General features: G+C 42.1%; 1 protein-coding gene across 1 annotated transcript in view; it reads right to left on the minus strand.

The window, feature by feature from the left end:
• Window positions 1-10,300, minus strand: part of RBM19 (RNA binding motif protein 19) — a 109,768-nt gene extending 99,468 nt beyond the window's left edge. Inside the window, exons 1-3 of the mRNA XM_089691232.1 lie at window positions 10,179-10,300; window positions 960-1,142; window positions 752-877 (exon numbers count right to left, since the gene is read on the minus strand). Of these exons, the coding sequence (XP_089547358.1) occupies window positions 752-877; window positions 960-1,142; window positions 10,179-10,214 (345 nt within the window). The 5' untranslated portion in view covers window positions 10,215-10,300. The remainder of the gene's footprint in view (window positions 1-751; window positions 878-959; window positions 1,143-10,178) is intronic.
• Between the last annotated feature and the right edge of the window lie 1,285 nt (window positions 10,301-11,585).

Below are 11,585 nucleotides of genomic sequence, written 5' to 3' on the forward strand. Positions count from 1 at the left end.
GGAATGTAAAGATTTATTCAACTATAGGCTATGCATACAGTGCAACATATGATACCATGAAACCACATGGTGAATGCACATCTTATGCAACTGAAAAACACAAGACATGGGTAGGAATGTTTGCCATGCCTTTAAAGGCTGAAGTAAGCTACATTACCTTTAGAACTGTGAGAACCATCAAAGTCAGAGTAGTTTACACTTTAGGATTTAAAGAGACACTGTCACATTACCTTTGCAAGGCAAAAGTGACTAACTCTGCAAAAGCCCTATTTACATAGCTTACCAGGGATCCCTCATTGCTTCTTCCTCTCCTGCAGCCAGCACTGAAAAGAATGGTGGCCTGCGGAAGCAGTGAAGTCACTCCCCCTGTAATGAGACAGCCCTCTTGGTTGCTGGACCTCCGGAGGTGGTCACAAGCTACTCCCTACAAGTCAGTGCCAGGGATTGTTCCTAAACTGCATCAGAAGGGAGTAGCAGGGAAGCCCTGGTAAGGAAAGTAGGCTAGAGGGGGCCCTTTGCAAGAACACTTTACTCTGCATATGCAAGCTGACAGGGTCTCTTTAAAAATTAAAATCCACATTCAAACCTAACGTGATACTATACAATTACATTTTATAATTTTTAATAAACTTTTGTATATACTTTGATATTTTTTATAGTCCCGACATATATTAATCTCATGTGTAAAATAAATTACTGCTATAAATAAAGTAAATTATGTGAATTTATTTGTTTTCATCTTAGATCTTACCGTTTTATTGTCGCCTGATGACTGCTTTGCATCCTGACTTTTGGCAGATTCCTTGGCTTCTTTCTTGGAATATTTGCTCCAAGCTTTGGCCTTCAAAGGATCCCCAAATGATTTACAGATTTCCACCTTTGAAAAATAACACAGTTTTTACAAGGAAAATGTTACTTTCACAACAAAAACAAATATGCACATTACTTGCATAACTCACAGATATGCGGGATGTGTCAACGAAGCTTTTGTTGAAATGGTTAAGAGCTGCTTCGGCCCCTTCTTCGGAGCCATAACCAATAAAGCCAAACTTTCGGAATTTACCATCCTTTGTGAACTTGAGGGTACAGTCTGTTAAAGACCCAAATGCTGCAAACAGGTCACGGAATCTGTCTTCTTTCATCTGTATGAAAAGCAGCACAAGAGAAAAAAAAAGAAATATGTATTACATAATTTAAGCATTACCCACACTTATGAAGAGAAATTAAACTAATCAAAAGTATGCACTGCTGTCAAAACATAGGCAATATTTCACTTGTAATGTCTTTCTTGTCCATTTAGTGATTGTAAACCTCTAACATGAAAAATGAACAAAGCAGATGTGTGGAAAATGAACAAAGCTTCAGCATGTACTAGTCTCAGTCCAAAGCACCGAGTATCATTTCTCTCTGCTATTCTCATAAGTTACTGCTAATAGTCCATGACAACTTCACAGCATCCTGGGTGTTGCCCGCACCCCCTCCAGTACACAGCAGGTGACCGACAGCCTCACTGGTGTGTATTTCCCCATGATTTTGTGTAGAAAGAGATGTGTCTATTCCTTCCACTTATGGTTCAGGTCTCAATGAACTCTGTATGTAGTCAGATCCCTGCCCCTGCCTTATACTGCTGAGAAATAGCCTTTGATCTGTGTATTTTAGGATGATGTACAGAAGAGAGGGCTACATGTAAACAGGTACAACTTATGTAGGAGGATTTGTTTTATCTCTGTGTATCACTTGAAGATGGTCACTTCAGTGGGTATATGTAAGGGTTTACAACTACTTTAAGCCTTCAAGTCATATTACTAAACACTGAAGGCCAGCCAGCCCGCCCAGGCGATGCCTTTCTACTACCAGCATGCTGGTGGCTTAGGAGAAAAAGTCTTTTTTACTAACGTAATTATTTCTACCATTTTATTTTCGATCAATACTCCTCTACATCGCTCCTACAACTGGTCTGTATGACTGCGGCTATCCAGAGTGGATGTTCTCAGCCTAGCTCATGGCGTGCTGTCTAGACTCCACTGGAATGGGCATTGCAGGGATAGTCTGGAAGTAAGCTTTAATTATTCAGTGTAAGATACCTCCCAGACTCTGTTCTGGTAACAAGTTAGTGGAGTGCTTTCCAGGTCCAGGGCTCTTGACATTGCCTTAGTGCTTGCCTTCTTTCTGACAAATCAGATTAGATTACAGGATCAGCCTGCTGCCTCTGACAATCCTAAAAGTCCTTTAGAGAATCTAAGACCGCAAAGACTTTCGTGATGCACCCACTTTATTGAGATTAGAAACACTCTGACAAGACGTTTGCTCCCCCCAAGAACTTATTACACTTGTATGCATCTGAAAAGGATTTTATTAAAAAAAAGTGGTCTGCCCCCACTGTGGATCCGGCAGTGTCCCGCCTTAAAACGACCATCATTCCAGTTGCAGGATGCATCTGTCTTTAAGGACCCAACCCATAAGCAAATTAAGCTCTCTGTAGAGTTCTGCTTTTGTTGACTGGCCCTTCTTTTTGCCCTGGCTGTCTTTTAAAGGAGATCTGATCACTTCTATGGCTGATCCCTTGATTATAGAATTATTTGGTGTAAATGGTTGTAGCTTTCAGCTACATTTGTGAATGGCTGCTGATTTCCTGTCTCATCTAACACATAAGTTTCTTGTAAGTCATGGATGCTCAACCTGTGGCCCTCCAGCTGTTGTGGAACTACAAGTCCCATGAGGCATTGCAAGGCTGACAGAAGTATGATTCCCAAAGGCAGAGGCATGATGGCACTTGTAGTTCCACGAGGGTCACAGGTTGAGCATCCACGTTGTAAGTACACCTGCCGAGAACCCTTTAGTTAAAATATTCAACTTGGAAATTTGCATAAAAGAAGTGCTTGCTTTGCATGGCCTTCCAAAGTACAACATATTTTCAGATCTACTCTGGATACCATTATCGAGTCATGCTTCGCTGAAGATTAAAAAATTATTTTGTTACTCCACTTCTTCTTCCAAGTGTAAAGCCCCCTAAGCCTTCAGTTAACCTGCAAGTTCCAGGGCTCAAAATCTTCCAAACCCTTAGACAATGTTTCCTGAGCACACAGGTGTCAAACTGGCGGCCCTCCAGCTGTTGCCAAACTACAAGTCCTATGAGGCATTGCAAAATTGACAGTTACAAGCATGACTCCCAAATATTATTACTATGGATTTGTAGCTGGAGGGCCGCCAGTTTGACACTCCTGCTTAGCAGAACGGTATGCCCCCCACCCCTCTAAATGTCTGTTAGCTTTTGCAGACACATGGACTGTTTGCATCTTGGATGCTTGGGTAAGGGAGGTGGTTTCCAGGGGGCTACAAACTAGAGGTTTACTTCTTCCTCAGTTTTTCACCTCCAACCACTCTGTGTCAGATTAACAGAACTCCAGGGGTATTCTGGATCAAGATGTCATTCCCAAACCTAAAGGAGGTATCTGCCCCATCTTGAATCCCAAAGCACTGAATGTCTTCATTCAAGCTTTCTGGAAAGTTTTTCAGGCACTTGGCAGGTGGTCCTGACTCCCGTCAAGCTCACTGCAAATACAGTGTCTACAAGTATGCCATAAATTGAATGGGTCAGTTCACATTTGTTGCTGGGGAGCAAGGTAGTGTGATAGTCTGAACACAGTCTACAGCATTCAGTATGACTTCCGATTATTTTCCTGGCAAGTGGCAGAATGCTGCCTGTAAAAACAATAAGATGAATACTATTCTGCATACACTGCAGTGTGCACAATACCAAATTTCCAAAGAACTTGCTTGGAAGTGGGAAACCCCCAATTAAAATATACAGATGCAAGGAGCATAAACATGTTTTACATTTAATTGGTATTTTTAATATTCAACAGATTTTGATAACATTTACATTGTAAAGGCCTTCTTTAAAGAATTCAAAATTTCAGGTCCCTGCAAGAGAAAAGCTCCTTTACTCTCTGCCAGCCTGTGTGTTCTACCTCTCATCTGTTCCACAGCTGCAGCCTCCATCTGTGTTTTCAGCATTTGATAGTTGTGGGATTTTTAGATGTCCGTCTCCCCTGCTCAAAGTCATGGCTCCTTCCTTCAACCCCTACATTACTACTGGGTGCTGTAGTGACATAGGAGTGGTAGGAAGGATTCCCAGAGCCCAGTGAGGAAACAATTGTGTCACTCCCAGAAATGTTGCATGCCAAAGTCACTGATGGAAGGTGTAGTGATGGACAAAGGGGAGGTAGGAAACATGGGCCTTTAGAAAGTTGGGTATAAAGGTATTTTTACCTTGCAGGGACCTGACAGTCTGAATTATTTAGACATTTAATTTGTCTTTTTTGCTTTTAAGAAAGAGGGGGTTAGCGTCTCTCAGGTTTGTATGGTCGCCCATGATGACAAAACGCGTAGGGAGGAGTTACGGTGTGAGACGTCAAAAAGGCTGTGGTGGCCATCTTGTTGGTTGGAAACAACATTGTGGTATATTGTAATGCTTCTTTTTAACATTTTCAATGTGAGTGGATTCCTTAGAGTAAAACTCCTTTTATATAACTTTACTACAATATGAGATGTTTTTTTCCTTTTGATTAGCATATGCTGGAACATTGCTATCTACTTGGTTGGAGCCGGTTTGTCCAATAGGAGTTGGAGGTTCTGCTGTGGTGATTTACGGTGTTATCTTTACTGCACTTTTTGACTGTTCCTGGTTGGGCGGTCAAAACACAGGGTAGGAGGCAGGTTGTTTGGTGTGGAGATGGAGGATCTTCCTTTGTTTGTCCTATCATTTTGAGCACCATCACCTATAGCCTATTCATTGAGGATCTTCATGGATTGACAGCTTTTATCTAACACACCTACAACATTTATTTGGACTCTTATTTGCACTTTATGATGAGATATTTATGGACTTATTTTACATTTTATATTTAGCGCTGCGCTGCCACTTTGTATGGTTGAGTTGCCAGTCAGATTTTCACTCATTTCCTCTCCTAGTGATCATGCACAGGTGCTGAGAGGGGAGTGAGTGTATCTCCCTATAAGGGACACATACGCACATCAATTAAATCCCTAAATAAAAAATGCTAAATTTTTTATCTGCAAAATCATGTGCATTTATTATTTTTTTTTTTTACTAAAGGTGATCTTAGCCTTTAGCTTCCGAACCCTACTAATAAGAATCTGTTCATTGAAGTGATTCTGCTCACTCCCAGTCATGCTAATTATAAAAGAAGTATTCCCCTGAAGAGAAAAAAAGATGATGCTCTTTGCTCAGCGGCACAGTAGCTTAGTGGTTAGCACTTCCACCTGGCAGTACTAGGGTCGTTGGTTCAAAGCCCAACCACGGCACCACCTGCCTGGAGTTTGCATGTTCTCCTTGTGTGGGTTTCCTCCCACAGTCCAAACACATGCAGATAGGTTAATTGGATCCTGTCTAAATTGTCCATAGTATATGTATGTATGAATGTAAGTTAGGGACCTTAGGTTGTACACCCCTTGAGGGTTAGGGACTGATGTGAATGTACAATATATATATGTAAAGCGCTGCATAAATTGACGGCGCTATATAAGTACCTGAAATAATGATAAAAAGGGCAGAGATTCTAACACTTTTCCACATTATGTAGACATTAGAAAAAAAAAAAAGCTGAAATTCCATGTTATGCTTGTTTCTAAAAAAAAAATTTAAACTGCTAAAGTTCCCCTTTAAGATGACACTATTGCTTTTGCTGGCTACGCAAACGAATAGAAAATATAGGGGAAAAGCAATTAACAGGAATCCATTATTTATACACAACGAAAGAACATAAAACAAGCGGATCAAAGAGAAAGTTAGCCAACTACAGAGAACGTGTGTGCGCATGTATGTAAGTAGGTGAAATTCCTCACAGGGGGATAATACTGTGTTATGAAAAAAGAGGGTGGAATTAATCATAGGAGGCGTTGTGTACTAAGGAATATATATATACAGTCATGGCCGAAATTGTTGGCACCCTTGATATTTTTCCTGAAAATCAAGTATTTCACACAAAAAAGGTATTGCATTAACACATGTTTTGCTATACACATGTTTATTCCCTTTGTATGTATTGGAACAAATATAAAACAGAGGCAGAAAAGCAAATATGACATAATGTCACACAAAACCCCAAAAATGGGCTGGACAAAAGTATTGGCACCCTTAACTTAATATTTGGTTGCACACCCTTTGGAAAACATAACTGAAATCAGTCGCTTCCTATAACCATCAATAAGCTTCTGACACCTCTCACCCGGAATTTTGGACCACTCTTCCTTTGCAAACAGCTCCAGGTCTCTCTTATTGGAAGGACACCTTTTCCCAACAGCAATTTTAAGATCTCTCCACAGGTGTTCAATGGGATTTAGATCTGGGCTCATTGCTGGCCACTTCAGAACTCTCCAGCGCTTCTTTGCCATCCATTTCTGAGTGCTTTTTGACGTATGTTTGGGGTCATTGTCCTGCTGGAAGACCCAGGATCTTGGACGCAAACCCAGCTTTCTGACACTGGGCCCTACAGTGCGACCCAAAATCCTTTGGTAATCCTCAGATTTCATGATGCCTTGCACACAGTCAAGGCACCCAGTGCCAGAGGCAGCAAAACAACCCCAAAACATCATTGAACCTCCACCATATTTTACCGTAGGTACTGTGTTTTGTTCTTTGTAGGCCTCATTCCGTTTTCGGTAAACAGTAGAATGATGTGCTTTACCGAAAAGCTCTATCTTGGTCTCATCTGTCCACAAGACGTTTTCCCAGAAGGCTTTTGGCTTACTCAAGTACATTTTGGCAAACTGTAGTCTTGCTTTTTTATGTCTCTGTGTCAGCAGTGGGGTCCTCCTGGGTCTCCTGCCATAGCGTTTCATTTCATTTAAATGTCGACGGATAGTTCGCGCTGACACTGATGCTCCCTGAGCCTGCAGGACAGCTTGAATGTCTTTGGAACATGTTTGGGGCTGCTTATCCACCATCCGGACTATTCTGCGTTGCAATCTTTCATCAATTTTCCTCATCCGTCCACGACCAGGGAGATTAGCTACAGTGCCATGGGTTGCAAACTTCTTGATAATGTTGCGCACTGTGGACAAAGGCAAATCTAGTTCTCTGGAGATGGACTTGTAACCTTGAGATTGTTGATATTTTGCCACAATTTTGGTTCTCAGGTCCTCAGACAGTTCTCGTCTCCTCTTTCTGTTGTCCATGCTTAGTGTGGCACAGACAGACACACAATGCAAAGGTTAAGTGAACGTCTCTCCTTTTTATCTGCTTTCAGGTGTGATTTCTATATTGCCCACACCTGTTACTTGCCCCAGGTGAGTTTACAGGAGCATCACATGCTTGTAACATTCTTATTTATCCGCAGTTGTGAAAGGGTGCCAATACTTTTGTCCAGCCCATTTTTGGAGGTTTGTGTGACATTATGTCGAATTTGCTTTCTTTCCTCCCTTTTTTTGTTTTGTCCCAATACACACAAAGGGAATAAACATGTGTATAGCAAAACATGTGTTAATGCAATACGTTTCGTGAGAAATACATGATTTCCTGGAGAAATATCAAGGGTGCCAACAATTTCGGCCATGACTGTACCTGACCCCTGCATGTACTTCACGTATTCTCAACCTCTACAATCTCTATGGAAATACTGGTGGTATATAGTAAGCGCTCAAATTGCAAGCAGCTGAACATATAGGAAAACACATATAAGTCCCAAAATACATAAACAGAAGAAATGCAGCGCTCTTGAAGAAATGGTATTAGAAATGATAATAATAATAAACACAGTCCAATAAAAAACAGTGTTCCTTGTTTCCCAGTGAAAATGGTAGAATTTTGCACTAACCAGAACGCGCAAAGATAATGCGCATATGTGTGTATATCCTGAAGATCCTTTATCCACTTAAGGCTGGAAGAATGGAGGTCCTACGTCCTCATGTGGTGGAAAGTGATCCAGCAGGTCAGAGCAATGACAAACACACTGACCCTATTGGATGTCAAAATGGCCGCCGGGCCTCCTCGTGGCACCGGCGGCTTGATGTCAACGGCGTCCTAGGGTCCCACCTGACGCGTTTCGTGCGCACGCACTTCCTCAGAGGTGGAACATAGGGAACACCCTATGTTCCACCTCTGAGGAAGTGCGTGCGCACGAAACGCGTCAGGTGGGACCCTAGGACGCCGTTGACATCAAGCCGCCGGTGCCACGAGGAGGCCCGGCGGCCATTTTGACATCCAATAGGGTCAGTGTGTTTGCTCATACTTGGCTGTTCTTCTGTATTCTGCACCTATGCTGCTTTCAAATAAAGTTTTAATTACTACACTATGAGTGCTCCCCTGTGTCTCCTGTGAGGAGCTTTTCCATCCTTGTAGCCCTTGGGATTCCTGTTCCAGTTCCTTTTGGAGGCTCATCTAGATCGTCATTGCTCTGACCTGCTGGATCACTTTCCACCACATGAGGGCGTAGGATCTCCATTCTTCCAAGCCATATACCTGACCAGCCTTAAGTGGATAAAGGATCTTCAGGATATACACACATATGCGCATTATCTTTGCGCGTTCTGGTTAGTGCAAAATTCTACCATTTTCACTGGGAAACAAGGAACACTGTTTTTTATTGGACTGTGTTTATTATTATCATTTCTAATATCATTTCTTCAAGAGCGCTGCATTTCTTCTGTCTACAATCTCTATGTTACACACTCCTGACCCCTGCACACTATACAATACACATCTAATTGCTGCACTCTGTTCATTACATATTCCTGACCCCCCAACTTTGCACAATATACACTTCTGACCCCTACACACTCTATGTTACATACTCTTGACCCCTGCAGTCTGTACACGACATGCTCCTGAACCCTGCACTGTGTGTTACACACTATTGACCCCTACAATTACTTTACATATGCCTGTTCTGTACAATCTCTAGGTTACACACTCCTGACTCTCTGCACACTATACGTTACACAAATCTGATTGAGACATTCTGTGCACTACATACTCCTGACCCCTGCACTTTGTACAATACACACTTCAGACCCCTACATGCTCTATGTTACATACTCCTGGCTCCTGCACACTACACACATTTGATTTCTACACCGTTCATTCCATTCTTCTGCCCCTACACTCTGTATATTACACACCGCTGACCCCTGCACTCTGTACACATTACACACTGTTGATCCCTGCACTCTGAATGCTACACACACCTGCAATCTGTACGTAACACACTCCTGAACCCTGCAGTCTGCACACATTGCACACTCCTCAACCCTGCAGTCTGCGCATATTACACACTCCTGCCCCCTACACTCTGTACACATTTACACACTCCTGCACTCTGTACACATTTACATACTTCTTCCCCCTGCACACATTTACACACTTCTTACCCCTACACTGAGCGCACATGACACACACCTGACCCCTGCGCACATGACACACGCCTGACCCCTGCACTGTGCACGTGACACACGCCTGACCCCTGTGCACATGACACACGCCTGACCCCTGTGCACATGACACACGCCTGACCCCTGTGCACATGACACACGCCTGACCCCTGTGCACATGACACACGCCTGACCCCTGTGCACATGACACACGCCTGACCCCTGTGCACATGACACACGCCTAACCCCTGTGCACATGACACACGCCTGACCCCTGCACTTTGCATGTGTGTATGACAATTGAGCACACACATCAGAATACAATTAGGTCCACAGATGACAGAGAGGGGGGCACAATTTGGCATGTTTCCCTGGGCACTGGCCGGCCTTGCCCCAGTACAGGTTGTAACCCTTCCCTGGCTTTAGTTAGTACAGCACTGTAACGTGAGAGTAACGTTCACAAAGCTTCCTCACTAAGCAGAAACATTATCTGGCTAGAGATGACAGGTTTGTTGCCCCCATTCAGCTGACACCAGGTATGAGCGATTTTACACTTCTACGACAACTGAAGACCTAATGGACATATGACAACATGGGCTCATGAAAAGCATCCGAATAAACGGAGCCACACAGCTAAAACGACGTGCCGAACATCCCATGAGACTGCCTCTAACATGAAGTGAGCACAGGGGCCATCCTGTACCCGGTGTATGGAAGGCTGGAACACCGTGCTCAGTCACGTCGCTATGACACGGCCCGTACTAACCAATCCCAGTTGTAATACATACCCCGTTAGGGAGATTCTTTACGATTAATCGTGACATCTCACTGGATATTGCTGAACAACCTAACTAGCTTCACGTTGTGTTTCTGGACGCCGCCATCTTGGTGAAAAGCACGTGACTGCCTGTATGCGCGCGCAGCACTTGTGTTGAATTGAGGCGATGTGATAGGCGGCGCTTCCTGTATTGTACTGTAATGCCCTGGAGATAAACACCGACCGCTTACATTCCTCCCCACCCACTACATGACAATTTATGTTCCAGAAGTCAAGTACGTCAGGAAGACAGTTATATTCTTTCTATGCTATTCTGTTCTTTTATATTAATTTATGTTCTATTCTCATTAATTATTCTTTTCTATTTGGATTCCTTTATTTTCTATTCTATTTTTTTTCTATTCTGTTTTATGCTATTCTTTTGTAATCTATTCCCTTTTATTCTATTCTTTTATGTAGGTACTGTCAATTTACGCAGCACTTTACATATGTATTGTACATTCACATCAGTCCCTAACCCTCAAGGGGCATATAATCTAAGGTCCCTAATTTACATACTAGGTACAATTTAGACAGGATCCAACAAAACTACCAGCATGTCTTTGGAGTATGGGAGGAAACCAGAGTACCCGTAGGAAACCCATGCAGACATGGGGAGAACATGCAAACTCCAGACAGGTGAAGCCATGGCTGGGATTCGAACCAGCGACCCTAGTAGTGCCAGGCAGAGGTGCTAACTATTTAGCCACTGTGCTGCCCAAATTTCATATTTTGTTTTCTTATATTTTACTCAAATCTATTCTATTTTTATTTTCTATTCTATTACTTTACATTCAAATCTATTCTACTATATTATTTTCTATTCTATTCTCTTCAAATCTATTTATTTTCTATTCTATTTTATTCTTTTATCTGCTATGCTATTATCTTTTGTTTTACTCATATCTATTCTTTTTTATTTTCTGTTCTATTATATTCTTTTCTATTCTATTCCTTTATTTTCTATTCTATTTTTTTATTTTCTATTTTGTTCTTTTTTTATTCTGTTCTGTTTTATTCTATTCTTTTCTAAATTCAAAAGACAGCTATATTGTAACGCTAATAAACAAAGTATTTGAAGGAAATAAGCAAATGTTTATATGTCACATTTTTTTTTTAAATTTGGCTTTGTTTTTTAATTTGATTCAAATTTAATCCGAAATTTAGTTTTGTTATTTCATATTCGTTTAAATTTGTTACTATTGTAATTCAGAAATTCGGTGGGAGAGAGAGGTGGTGAGAGAGAAAAGGGGGTGGGAGAGAGAGGGGGAGAGAGAAGGAGGTGAGAGAGGGGGGGTGAGAGAGAGAAGTGGGTCAGAGGGGGTTAGAAAAGGGGGTGAGAGAGAGAAGGGGGGTAAAAGGGGGGGAGCTAGGTGGG

This window comes from Staurois parvus, unplaced genomic scaffold (assembly GCF_062004578.1).
Source record: "Staurois parvus isolate SC_StPar_1 unplaced genomic scaffold, SC_StPar_1.0 ptg000556l, whole genome shotgun sequence".
NCBI lineage: Eukaryota > Metazoa > Chordata > Amphibia > Anura > Ranidae > Staurois > Staurois parvus.